Below are 14,204 nucleotides of genomic sequence, written 5' to 3'. Positions count from 1 at the left end.
TTCCTGTCTTGCTGGGGCTTTCTTGAGGTCAGTTTTTGAGGTGTGGTGCGCTGTTTTTAAAATGGGTGAAACTACACATTTTGAAAGACCATGTAACCGCAGGATGTAACACTAGTTTCAACAGAAAACTGAAAACACTTTTTTCCCTAAAATTCTCAGATTCTCATTAGGTGTTTTACATTACATTAAGTGGTTCTTTTGAACTCTAACACCTTTTAAAACTTGTTTTAAATAGTTACCGCTGATCCCAAGACCAAAAAACCTCAGTAGATGAAATGCCTATGGAATTATTGAGGGAGGATTGTCGTCAAAATATGTTGCGTAGTAGTCTGAATATGTACTATTTTTTTAACATTGAAATCTTGATTTCGGCACCTATTAACTAGTTACTACAAAAATGCAGGTAGACATGTATTATTTTATATTGTTAAAAACAAATCAACACTAAACCCACATAGACTAAAGACATAATACAAAATGCATTTTACTAGTATAATCAAACCTCATAATTTTTACATCATGTTATCCAGACATTTCACCTATCTCAGGATGCTGGATGTATTCAAGTAGCAATAAGCCAAGTTGCACTACTAGGTGGACTATTGAGCACTTTCTGTAGACCAAAAAAAAAGAAATGTGACCAGCTGCTCCTTCTACAATTTGTAAGCATATATTAGAAGAAGTAAGTAAACTGTACAATGTTGTTAGCAAGATAACTTTCTTTTCACAAATGGTTGTCTTTCATGTAAAATTTTGATCATTGCACTTAATCCCTCCACCTGTTACTAACCTATATAAGCTACTTCCTGACTAGTTGACTGGGCTAGATTGTTGAAAGCTTCTTTCCAGGTAAATGACCAGCGTTACTCGTGTCTGCCTGCCTGATTCTGACCTATTTCTGGCTCCTGATTTTCTAAGCTTCCCTGAACCCTATTGGACCTGTCATTGTGAGTTTTTTGGATCTCTGACCAGTTTTCTGTGCCCTGTCCCTGCTTTTTGATTCTTCTCCAGGGAATCTTGGCATCTCTAACCACCTGGCTCTGACACTGGACTCGTCCTTGGACCTCAAACATTGGTTTGCTCCTGCCTGTCTCTGCTGTAATGGATCAGACTGGTTCTACCCCTCAAGCTCCAAAATTAGCCTAGTCCTTGTGAGTCTGTGAAAGCTCAAGCCACCTATGACATCACTGTCCCTTCTATCACATGCTTGGAGGATTCCTGGAACCTGCAATCCCTTATTCCTTTCCTTAAAAGGTTAGGGGCTTTCTCCTTTTGGTCACATTAAGACATAGAATTATTGCAGCCACTATCTCCTTCTCTGCATTCCAAAGGTTTGTTTCTACTACTGATCTGTCCCCAGGGTGTTTGAACCTATTCTGTGAATAAATCTGTTAGCTCTTTTTTGTGTCTGGCTGATGACTAAGTCTCAAAATCTCTCACAATGTTCCATTCAGTCATCATTAGGTGGAGATCCATTATAGCAGACAGGTGGCAGATACAAGCAGCAGGTGATGAGTTTTAGCTCAATGATTCTTGACGTAAAAATGGTGGGATGCAGCCACTTCACCAGCAAATCTGACCCGAGCTCCGGATCTTCTACCTCATGGAATATGATGGCGAGATGGACTGTTGGGGTCTATCCTTTCCATGCTAAAGGACCAAAGGAAGAGGGCATACTTCCTGCTGTCTGGGTTTAAAATCCCACTGTCCCAGAATGTAACGTCAGAGCAATGGGCTATGTTAGTTGTAATTGATCCCATGACACTAGTTTTATGAATGACACGCCACCTAAATCAATGAATCACAACCACAGTTTTTCAGATACAAAACAAAGCCACCATCAAACAACTCATGCAACAGTCCATATAAACAAGAGTGTAACATAAAAACAAAAATTACAAGGCTGGAGATGAGGCTTAAACATCAGCAAGGATATACATGCTAGTCTTATTTGGTAGGAGAATATTGCTGACTGAGGAAAAGTGGACTTCCAGCCACCTAAGACTATAGCAACATAACTATAGAGGCTCAAGATAGTCTATCCCACTCATCTTAGAAATAAAGGTTTAATTCTAGTCTTAAAAGTAGGCAGGATGTCTGGCTCTCTATGCAAATTTGATAGCTGGTTCCACGGCAGAGGAGTTTGAAAACTAAAAGATCTGCCTCCATTCTGTTTAAAGGCTCTCTAGGAACCAGCCACTAACCCACAGCCAGGAAGCAGAGTGCTCTCTTTGGAAAATTATAGAAAAACTACATCTTTGGTATAAGATAGAGCTTGATAATTAACTGCTTTGTACATGGGAAGGAGAACATGAAAACTTCTCTGGATTTAACATTGAATCTAGAGGTGCCAATAAAAAAAGATCTAGAATAGGATGAATATGAAATGTTTTTATTTTTTTTTTATCAGAACTCTAGCTCTGTGGCTTTATAAACACTGTAGGCCTGCAAATTAGTTTTGCAGTTTTCCAGATAGTAAAGAATTATTCAGTGTTCTCATAATCAAGCGGCACTTAAAAAATGCTGATAGAGGTTCTCAGTCATCCAGATCATAGTCATTCCGTGAAAATTAAAAAAATATCCACTGGACTTGATTTCCAAGATTTGAAGACGTTTCGCCACCTCTCCAGGAAGTTACAATCCCCACTTAACGGCAATCCCCCCCCTTTAACGACCGACCCTCAGAATCATAGACAGGTTTTAGATATTACAGGCTAACGATGGAACCAAACAACCCATTCATCGGTTACCATTTGCATGTTTCCAAGCGATGGATCCAGACATTTGAATTGAGAAAGCTTCCTGGAGAGGTGGCGAAACTTCTTCAAATCTTGGAAACCAAGTCCAGTGGATATTTTTTGAATTTTTACGGAATCACTTAAAAAATGTTTGTTTTTTTATGAAAAGTCCGATCATATTCAGAAAACAAACTTCTGAAAGTACTTCAAATATGAAATAATTACGTACTGTTCAATAAATGATAAATGTTTTTAATTAAGAGTAATTTTATTTGAAGGTGCTTTGCCGTAGACATCAATGTTTGTTGAAGACAAACTGCCAACTACCTTTTGATGTCACGGTGGGGTATCGGCTGTTGAGCAAGTCCCAATGCTGTATCTGGTGTTCGTCACAACGCTCTATTATTCGTGTCGTCTTGAAAACATTCTTCTTCAAAATGTTAGAGATATTACGCATTTTTTTTCTGCCAAGAAGTTTAAATGCAAATCCTCCCTCTTCAAGTAGGCAATGCAACACCCATCCATGATGCATCATGAATCGAAAAGGTGAAATGCCTAATTTTTTTCACTTTTACCCGTCATATCAAACTGCCATGCAGGTGGGCAGTCAATTTAACTATAGCTCTCACGAATTTCAATGGTGAAGTCCTCTTGAAATCTTAAATAATTGTTGTTGATTGCAGGGGTGTCTAGTAGTTCCCATTGATTTTGCTTGTAAAGCGGGAAGAATGGTGCTAGGCCTACCGCACTGTGACGTCACTGCAAGAAGATGTCAGAAGAGAGGTGTTAATATATTTTAGCAAAAATGGCAGTGATCACAACAAAAATTATTATTTTCATTCTTTTAATGATTAATGCTAAATTCATTAATTCACCCTCAAGCCTATAAATTTTTGGTAAAAATAATGATCCATTGATCATTCCTTGCTGACCGGACTTTTCCTTTAAGAACTGCTTGATAGTGAGTAGCACTATTAAGTAGCTTTGTTGTATTTCTGTCTCAAATAAAACTAAGTTTAAGTTTATCTTAATGTGTAGTTTTTGCAAGTCTATCTCATAATTAGCAGGGTTTTCATGGATTCTAGAAATATTTTAATAATATTTAAAAGTTTTGTCAAGTATAAATCCAATTCTTACACTCTGAATAAAGTCCTTCATGGTGAGAAGCTTGTAGAACCTGAATTTGATTTTGATTACTGAGTATGTAATGATATAATTTGAAACGAATTAAATTTAAAAAATTTTTGTTTAAAAATGTATCTCACTCAATAGAAACTGGATTCCTTTGCTTTCAAAAAGTTTTTTGTCACATTGAAAATTTTATTAATTTAATTTCTTTTATAAACTTTCAGATGTGTAAGTCAAATTTTGGTCATTATGAGAATGTCATGTTAATAAGTTCTTTAGAAAATAATATTGACAAAGATACTGGATTGTCATGAAATAGCTTTCAGTTTAAAAAAAAACACATTTCCTCCAAACCACAATTGTGAAGCTGTCTTTTGTTGCTACCAGTCAGTTCATTTCTTCTCACTATTTATAAGTTGTTTATTAACCAGCTGTTTTTTATTGTAAAAGGTAATAACAGACCTTGCAGCTCTTTAAGTTTATCTCTTATTTTTTAATGCTGACCCAGCAAAGATAAACTTTTATTAAAATTTTGCTCCTTAAACTACACTTTATCAGTCTATCAGGCTACATTTTTATCTGTAGTTTTTGTTTGAAACAAATTCAGCTAAAAAAAACAGTACAAAACATTATATACTGCAACGCTATTTATTTGGAAATATTAAAAAATACAACTGAATATCTAGCATCCACTCATAAAAATATAAAGCACACACGATTTTTATGAAACAAGGAAATTACAAGAATTAGAAATAATTTTTGATAGTTGTGCTAAACAGTTTCCACAAAGCAAGACAATACAGGAATAAACTTTCAGAAGCAGAACTGAAACTTCTTTCTTTCTTTCTTTCTTTCTTTCTTTCTTTCTTTCTTTCTTTCTTTCTTTCTTTCTTTCTTTCTTTCTTTCTTTCTTTCTTTCTTTCTTTCTTTCTTTCTTTCACCTCTGTTCTCATTAAATAAGCAAAAAGTACATATGCTAACCCTGATTTTGATTCTAGTTCAAATACAAATATAGAATTTCACCAGAAACATACACTCAGTAGTGAAAGCAGAAAAAGTTAACGATACCTTATTGACATCTATATATTTATTTATACTTAGCAAGACATTTCAGTTAAATAATACTTTATTAATCAAAAAGGCAAATCAGTATGACCAAAATGAATGAAGTCAAACTATCAAACTACTTGTGTATTTAAAAAGATTTTTGCTTTATATTGATATCAATTACATGTTTTTTAAATCATGCCTTATTAAACGTCTTAAAGGATCGGATCAGCTTCAGTTTTTCACTTACAGCGTGCTTCTATTCATAACCCCGAGTCCGAACATCAGCATAGATACTTTGTCCCTCGGCTGCCTTCGCACCTCTCTTCACTTTTAGCTCGGTCTTCTTCTTAGTAAATTTTGGTTCAGAATAAACCAAAAGATCTTCATTTGTCTGCAGGAAGAAATCATTAATAATGGAGAAAAGTCACAAGTTCCAATTACTGACTGATGTCACCAACTTACCAATTGACTTTGCTGGCCAGCAGTTATTTCAGAACGCGAGGTGGCCCCTAAATTACAGCATGAAACAAAATTATTCAGGAGAAATATTTGAAAATAAAAGAAAGTAATGTTACATAGAATAACAAGGTTTTCATACCAATAACACCATTCTTTACTTTCTGGATGGTGTGGATTAGATAGACAATAACAGTCAAGCTGATTACCAAAGCAGAACACAGAACAATGACCATAGTTGTCCCCAGAGAAAGAGAAGAAGATAATCCTGGAATTTAAAGAACAAAAAAATTTGTATAGTGCACAGAATAAAAATAAGTATGACTTAGCATTGAGGATTCTGATTCTTTGTAAACTAGTAACTAAAAAGGAAAGTTTAGCAAATATATGTCAGTTATACCTTTTATTTCCAGTTTTGTTCTGTTTCCAAATAGCATCTGTCCACATTTGGCCACAGCACAGTAATACGTTCCAGCATCAGAGGACCTGATATTGCTCCATGAGAAGCTGTAGACACATTTCATTGCAGATGGAGCTCCAGGAAGCTGCTCACACTGCTCACCAGTTTTTCCATGAACATAAATCACATTGGGTTGAGATTCATTAGATGAAGTTTTAAACCAGTGAACCCTTGGATGATCTGAACATGAGAGGCTGTCAGCATCAGAGATAACTGAACACCAAAGGGTCACAGAGTCTCCTGGAAGCACTGGATGGGATGGGAGCTCTTCATCAATCGGAGTCATTTTAGCTTCTGGTTCTGTTCAATAGAGAAACAAAAGTTTAGTTTATTTTTAAAAATCAACATAAATGCTTTGAATATCTACATCATCTATTTAAAGTGAGAAATCAACCAGATTACATCAACAGCATTTTGCTGCGTCAGGAAGATATTAGATACTAAAAACTGAGCTTCAGTATGGGAATAATTATTTTAATTACCTTCAACACTCAAAAAAATTGTAGTTAAAATGTTTTTTCGTAGCTCAATAACTTGTTCGCAGTAGTAGAAAGCGGCATCGCTCATTCTTGTTTGCTGTATTTGGAGAAGAAAAGTTCCTGGTTCTTGTTTGGTTATAATATGTGGAGTTCTATTAATAATGATGTGGTTAAAAGTGTAAGTTGCTCCTAAAACCTTGGGTGAGTTTCCAACATCAGATTTCATCCAGTAGAGAAAACCTGTCAAATTAGCACTTCGGGGGCATGTTAGAGTGACATCTTCTCCTGCGGTCACAGTTTTTGCTGTATATTTTAGTGTACATCCTGAAATACAAATTAAATGCATTTAAAATTTAATATCAAACACCAAAATAATGTAAGATTGACAACAATACTCACCTCCAACAGGAAAGAGGAGAACTGTACATATTATGATAATCATTGTTCTGGTATTTCAGCTGAGGCGTCTAATTAACATTTTTATAAGCTTATTTAATGGGAGGAGCACATATGGGTGGCCGCTTCTGAAAACAACAAAGTTCTGTCCAACCCTCTTCTATTGAAATATACCACAACTGTGGAAATAATCATACTTCACACATTGTGGGGTCCAGTAACTTTACTGGTGTAGCAGTAATAATGGTTTCATGTTAATATGTGTCACTGCTAAATATAGTAAATTAAATATAGTAACATGGAGTAGAAATTGAAGAAATACTTTATGATTATAATATTGGTTATGTTAATTCAAGTTTTTGTCAGATATTAAATATGGTTTCAATATAAGAACACAAAAATATAATGTTTTCTCTAACCTTTGAAGATATTGTCAATTTCAATGCAATTTATGAATCTTAAAATTTTGGCTCAGTGTAGTTATGTCAAATAAAAAAAATTGCAGTGGCCTTCTAAATAGAGTAATATGGAGATATTTTACATAATCCTTGAACCAAGCAAGTTTTGGTGAAAACGCCCTGAAAATTTTCTTCCTTAACCTCTTATTTATTGATTTTAATTATAAAAAAAAAAAATTATTCCAGAATATAAAAAATCTCTAAAATGTATTAATCAGGTCTTGTTTAGAATCTATGTACATTTTGCTCTGTGACACCGCATTTTATGCTGTTAGCCTGTATTCCTCTTTTACTTTGATTTGCTGCCACCGTTTGGTGAAAATGTTACACAGGCGATGAGAGACTCATTCAGTCGTGTGTAACAGAGGGCCTTTATTATGTGAAAACAGAATAAGATTACAGTATAATGGCTGCCCTGTGCTGACTTAACTGTACAGGTTCGGCAATAACTAAACTGAGCTGCTTCTGCACTTATGCTACATAAACTAATATCTCAGTAATTACACAGTTTTATTCAGTTTCTGTTATACATTTGCAAAATAAAACATGTTTATCTTAATAAACACCCTGGAGTGTAGTTTACAAAATTTGACAATTAATAAAGGTAAATCTGTAGTCTTAGGAAGCCTAGTTGGAAGTCCCCCTAAATAAATTGAATTACTTACCCACATTCAATCAGGGGCCAATCAGCGTTGGACCTCACCTCCTTGAATTTCAATCAGCATTTAGAGTCCAACTTAAAAGACTATCAAATCCACACCTGTCTGCGACCCAACCGAGCTCCTGCACAGCTGGATTGGATGTCAGGTTTGTACTATGGTGACCCTGATTCAACATAATTTCTCCATCATCGCCTCCAATCTTTGATGGATTTCATTTTGGGCTATTATCTCAGCCTGTCGAACGCCCGATGTACAAGCCAGCTTTAATAAATTAACATAATCTAGCTGTTCTGGCTCATGATCTAGCTACTCTTCAATGCCAGTTTAAAATTTCCCTATCAAATCAGTTTTCATAATGAAAATTAATACATTTAAAAATTGTATTTGGATGAATATGTTTAATGAATTGTCAGTGTCCTTTAAAAAGAGTTTAGCAAAGATTGCAGATATTTATGCTACATTTCAAGCACTCAGAAAGATCTTTATGTAGCATATTTGGACATCTATTGGTGAAGTGAGAAGGACAGATATGAAAAATAGATACAATTTAAGTCAGATTAGTCTTCTATTGACATTTATTAAGAGTCTTTTTATTTATGAGTATTAATCATAAAATTTGTAACTATTAGATCTAAATTAGTACGTATGCACAAACTGTGTAATTAAAGACTTACAGGAAGAGACAAAGAGTTAAAGGAATGTATACTGTATAACAAGCTTCAGCACACATTTCATTGTGGAAAATGTAATTGTTTTAATTTGAACAAAAATGTATGTCTGAAAAGTGTGACGTCTCATTTCTGCCAGCGCAGGACCCTCACCATGGCCAAAGCTCATACATATAGCATACTAAACGTCTCATGAATAAAACGTTTTTTTTTGTTTTGTTTTTTTTCGTTTTAAGTGAGAAACATCACTTGAATTAGAAATAAACTGATAATTAAAGACTTACAGGATAATTAAAGACTTACAGGAAGAGACAAAGAGTTAAAAGAATGTATACTGTATAACAAGCTTCAGCACACATTTCATTGTGGAAAATGTAATTGTTTTAATTTGAACAAAAATGTATGTCTGAAAAGTGTGACGTCTCATTTCTGCCAGCGCAGGACCGTCACCATGGCCAAAGCTCATACATATAGCATACTAAACGTCTCATGAATAAAAAGTTTTTTTTTGTTTTTTGTTTTTTCATTTTAAGTGAGAAAAATCACTTGAATTAGAAATAAACTGGGCTTGCTTTGGTGTTGCAGTGTATAGCGCACACAACCCATGAACTGTATGGAGGACCAACTGTCCAAAAACGAGCCACTATTGACGTTAAAACACCCCCTCAAAAAAAAAAAGTTAACTAATGGAAATTGCCTCTGTAATAGCTTTTTCTTTTAATAAGCCATGTTGCTTGCTATGATCATGGGTTTGTTACACACACATATATATATATATATATATATATATATATGCATTTATTTATTTTTTTTGCTGTTCTATCTACCATTACTCAAAGAAAATGGATGCACACATATTTTATGGGTGTAAGGAACAAGATCAAATAATTAGACTAATTCACTCTGACAGTGGCAACAATGAGCTTGAGGAGAGACAATGAGGCAAAGTGGCTCTCAGAATCAGGATTGAGGGAGAGTTTGGAGATAAGCGTTTTGTTAAGTAAAGTGGAATACTATATGAAATGCCCATGTGTTTGTGTGTGTGTATATTTATGTTTTTTTAATACACTAAGGGGCCCATTTTACCCATGAGGTGAATTGCTGTTTTAAGGTCAGGGGTCACATTTAGGACAAAGGTGTGAAGTAAGTTTAGGTTGGTGTTAGGGTTAGGTATACACCTCTAATGGTTAGGCGTTAGACACTCTCTCGATGACCCCCCACCCACCCAGTCCGACGACTCAGGCAGTTGGTTAGAGGATCAAAGGCATTGCACAGGCCGGCGCACGTTTGTTGGTATCTCTCAGATCCACAGCCAAACCAGTTTGCAGAACTTGGAGAATTAGGGTTAGGTTTAGGGCTAGGGTCGGGGCTAGGTTTAGGGTCAGGGCTAGGTTTAGGTGCAGGGCTAGGGTCAGGGCTAGATTTAGGGTCGGGGCTATGGTCAGGGCTAGGTTTAGGTTCAGGGCTAGGGTCAGGGTTAGGTTTAGGGCAATGGTCAGAGTTAGGTTTAGGGCAACGGTCACAGTTAGGTTTAGGACAACGGTTTAGGTTAGGGTTAGCAGCTAATTGTCCTGGTAAGGTGATATGTGCTATAGGTGTAGTGTAAGGGTAGGATAAGGTATGGGTTTTATAGAGGTTATGATTAATTGAAGACAAACATATTAATTTAAATTTTTAGATCAATGGAGGAAGCAGAGTCAGGGTAGACCGCCCTGGAATGGGCTAAGTCGACCCCCGCCGGTCTGGCATGTAAACTCCGCCTCCTCCACTCCCTGCAGTTGTAGACTGAGGGAAGAGAGGTAGGTAGAGGGAAATGTTTTAGAAATCTACACTTTTGAAGACTAATATTGGTAGGAATTATTGTATTATTTAAGGGAAAGGTTTTGGGTTAGGGTTAGGTTAAATCATGGTGAGATGGTCATGTTAAGACTTCGTCTCAAAAGATATCCATGTTTAATACCGAGCATATCATGGTGGAATGGTCATGTTCATCTCAAAATATATCAGAGTAGTATTAGGTTAATCAATCTTGGAGTTTTATAGAAGATCTATTATGGTTAGTTGTCATGTTAGGACCTCATTTGAAAAATATTAAATTTTATTATTACTTTGTCAAACTTAGGTTTTTATTAAAAGGCAAGATATGAACTAGAGGAGAAACTGTAAATAATTTAATTTAAGATAAACATAAATTTTAATTAGAATTTAATGTAAGTCAAAGTAAAGGCCACACAAAGATGGGAGACAAGTTTGTGTGTTGTGGGGTTTATTTATATTATGGTGGGGACCCTTTTCCATAAATCTTATTCCCAAGTTCATTCATTCATATATATATATATATATAGACAGAATTTCTAGGCTCAGCCAGGGATGGGAGGGTGTCTGATTTGGGAACTTTAGGATATCATCTCTGCTGCTTGCAGATGAGGTTGTCCTGTTGGCCTCATCAAACCAGGACCTCTGACATGCAGTGGGGCAGTTTGCAGCCAAGTGTGAAGCGGCCGGCATGAGGATCAGCACCTTCAAATCCGAGGCCATGGTTAGGTGTAGGGTTAGGGGTTAAGGTTAACCAACGGTCAGTTTGTTTCTTCTCATTATTTATAAGTTGCCTATTAACCAGCTGTTTTTATTGTAAAAGGCAATAACAGACCTCACAGATCTTTAAAGATATTAAGTTTATGTTTTATTTGATTTTATATGCTAACCCAGCAAAGATAAACTTTTATTCAAATTTTGCTCCTTAAACTAAACTTTATCAGTCTATCAGGCATCATAAAATTACATTGTAGTTTTTGTTTGAAACAAATTCAGCTAAAAAGCAGCACAGAGGCAAAATATGTTTATACTGCAGCACTATTTATTTGTAAATATTAGGAAAATACAACTGAATATCTAGCATCCACTCATAAAAATATAAAGCACACAAGATTTTTATGAAACAAAGAACTTACAAGAATTAGAAATAATTTTTGATAGCTATGCTAAACAGTTTCCACAAAGCAAAACAATATTGATGGTTATAAAATGAATAAATTTTCAGAAGCAGAACTGAAACCTCTCTCTCTCTCTTCTACCAGAATCAGTTGTTCTCATTAAAAGGTATCAATACCTTATCGACATCTATATATTTATTTATACTTAGCAAGTCATTTCAGTTCAATAATACTTAATTAATCCACAAGGCAAATCAGCAAGGAGCAAAATAGGACCAAAATGAATGAAGTCAAAACTATACAATTACTTGTGTATTTAAAAAGATTTTTGCTAAATATTGATATCACTTACATGCTTTTTAAATCATGCCCTATGAAACATTGTAAACGATCGGATCAGCTTCAGTTTTTCACTTACATCGTGCTTCTATTCACAACCCCGAGTCCGAACATCAGCATAGATACTTTGTCCCTCGGCTGCCTTCGCACCTCTCTTCACTTTTAGCTCGGTCTTCCTCTTAGTAAATTTTGGTTCAGAATAAACCAAAACATCTTCATTTGTCTGCAGGAAGAAATCATTAATAATGGAGAAAAGTCACAAGATCCAATCACTGACTGATGTCACCAACTTACCAATTGACTTTGCTGGCCAGCAGTTATTTCAGAACGCGAGGTGGCCCCTAAATTATAGAATGAAACAAAATTATTCAGGAGAAATATTTTATAATAAAAGACAGTAATGTTACATAGAATAACGAGGTTTTAATACCAGTAACAGCATTCTTTACTTTCTGGATGGTGTGGATTAGATAGACAATAACAGTCAAGCTGATTACCAAAGCAGCACACAGAACAATGACCATAGTTATCCCCAGAGAAAGAGACGAAGATGATCCTGGAAATTAAACAACCAAAAAACGTTGTATAGTGCATAGAATAAAAATAAGTATGACTTAGCATTGAGGATTCTGATTATTTGTAAACTAGTGACGAAAAAAAGAAACAGTTTACCAAACATATGTCAGTTATACCTTGGATTTCCAATTTGGTTCTGTTTCCAAACAGCATCTGTCCACATTTGGCCACAGCACAGTAATACGTTCCGGCATCAGAGGATGAAGTTATAAACCAGTGAACCCTTGGATGATCTGAACATGAGAGGCTGTCAGCATCAGAGATAACTGAACACCGAAGGGTCACAGAGTCTCCTAGAAGCACTGGAAGGGATGGGAGCTCTTCAACAATCGTAGATATTTTAGCGTCTGATTCTGCTAAATAGAGAAACAAAAGTTTAGTTTATTCTTAAAAATCAACATAAAATGCATTGAATATCTACATCATCCATTTAAAGTGAGAAATCAACCAGATTACATCAGCAGCACTTTGCTGCCTCAGGAAGATATTAGATACTAAAAACTGAGCTTCAACAAGAGAATAATTATTTTTAATTACCTTCAACACTCAAAAATATTGTAGTTAAAATGATTTTTCGTAGCTCAATAACTTGTTCGCAGTAGTAGAAAGCCATATCACTCATTCTTGTTTGCTGTATTTGGAGAAGAAAAGTTCCTGGTTCTTGTTTGGTTATAATATGTGGAGTTCTATTAATGGCGAAGTGGTTAAAAGTGAAAGTTGCTCCTAAAACCTTGGGTGAGTTTCCAACATCAAATTTCATCCAGTAGAGAAAACCTGTCAAATTAGCACTTCGGGGACATGTTAGAGTGACATCTTCTCCAGCGGTCACAATTTTTGCTGTATATTTTTGTGTACATCCTGAAATACAAATTAAATGCATTTAAAATTTAATATCGAACACCAAATAATGTAAGATTGACAACAATACTCACCTCCAACAGGGAAGAGGAGAACTGTACATATTATGATCATCATTGTTCTGGTATTTCAGCTGAGGCATCTAATTAACATTTTTATAAGCTTATTTAATGGGAGGAGCACATATGGGTGGCCGCTTTTGAAAACAACAAAGTTCTGTCCAACCCTCTTCTATTGAAATATACCACAACTGTGGAAATAATCATACTTCACACATTGTGGGGTCCAGCAGCTTTACTGGTGTAGCAGTAAAAATGTTTTCATGTTAAAATGTGTCACTGCTAAATATAGCGATTAAATATAGTAACATGGAAGAAATAATATCTTGATTTTTTTTATATTGGTTATTTTGGTTCGAGTTTTTGTCCGATGTGGAATATGTTTTCTATATAAGAAGTCCAAAATGCAGTGTTTTAGCTCTGTGTAGTTATGTCAAAAAAAATAAATAAAAATTGCAGTGACCTTGATGTTTCCTAGTTCTATTATGATCTGCTGTTTTGTTTAAAAAAATCATGGACATTTATGTAGAGTAATATGAAATAACCTTACAAAATCCCTGAACCAAGCAAGTTTTGTTGAAAGAGAAACAAGAAATGCCCTGGAAAATTTCTTCCTTAACCTCTCATTTATAATTTTTTACAACAAAAAATCAAACTTTTGCTCCAGAATTTAAAAAATCTCTAAAATGTATTAACCAGGGATTGTTTAGAACCTATCTACATTTTGCTCTGTGACACCGCATTTTATGCTGTTAGCCTGTATTTCTCTTTCACTTTGATTTGCTGCCACCGTTTGGTGAAAATGTTACACAGGCGATGAGAGACTCATACAGTCGTGTTTAACAGAGGGCCTTTATTATGTGAAAACAGAATAAGATTACAGTATAATGGCTGCCCTGTGCTGACTTAACTGTACAGGTTCGGCTATAACTAAACTGAGCTGC

At 35.3% G+C, this 14,204-nt stretch overlaps 1 protein-coding gene across 1 annotated transcript; it reads right to left on the bottom strand.

The window, feature by feature from the left end:
- Nucleotides 1-11,809: 11,809 nt before the first annotated feature.
- On the bottom strand, nt 11,810-13,318 carry LOC119777278. The gene is made up of 6 exons (XM_038276092.1): nt 13,276-13,318; nt 12,881-13,201; nt 12,460-12,696; nt 12,198-12,323; nt 12,062-12,108; nt 11,810-11,990 (listed from the first exon to the last, which is right to left on the bottom strand). Exons 1-6 carry the CDS (start codon nt 13,316-13,318, stop codon nt 11,856-11,858), a joined length of 909 nt encoding a protein of 302 aa, XP_038132020.1. The 3' UTR covers nt 11,810-11,855.
- Nucleotides 13,319-14,204: the final 886 nt, after the last annotated feature.

Source organism: Cyprinodon tularosa, unplaced genomic scaffold, assembly GCF_016077235.1.
Source record: "Cyprinodon tularosa strain WSP-4 unplaced genomic scaffold, ASM1607723v1 ctg122, whole genome shotgun sequence".
NCBI classification, from domain to species: Eukaryota; Metazoa; Chordata; class Actinopteri; order Cyprinodontiformes; family Cyprinodontidae; genus Cyprinodon; species Cyprinodon tularosa.
The sequence above is the reverse complement of the archived record's forward strand: the minus strand, read 5'-3'. Positions and strand labels throughout refer to the sequence as shown.

Coding starts and splice junctions, on each gene's coding strand:
- LOC119777278 (XM_038276092.1), bottom strand. CDS start 13,318: ATGATGATCATAATATGTACAGTTCTCCTCTTCCCTGTTGGAG. Junction 13,202..13,275: donor TCTCCTCTTCCCTGTTGGAG/GTGAGTATTGTT, acceptor TTTGTATTTCAG/GATGTACACAAAAATATACA. Junction 12,697..12,880: donor AATATTTTTGAGTGTTGAAG/GTAATTAAAAAT, acceptor TCTATTTAGCAG/AATCAGACGCTAAAATATCT.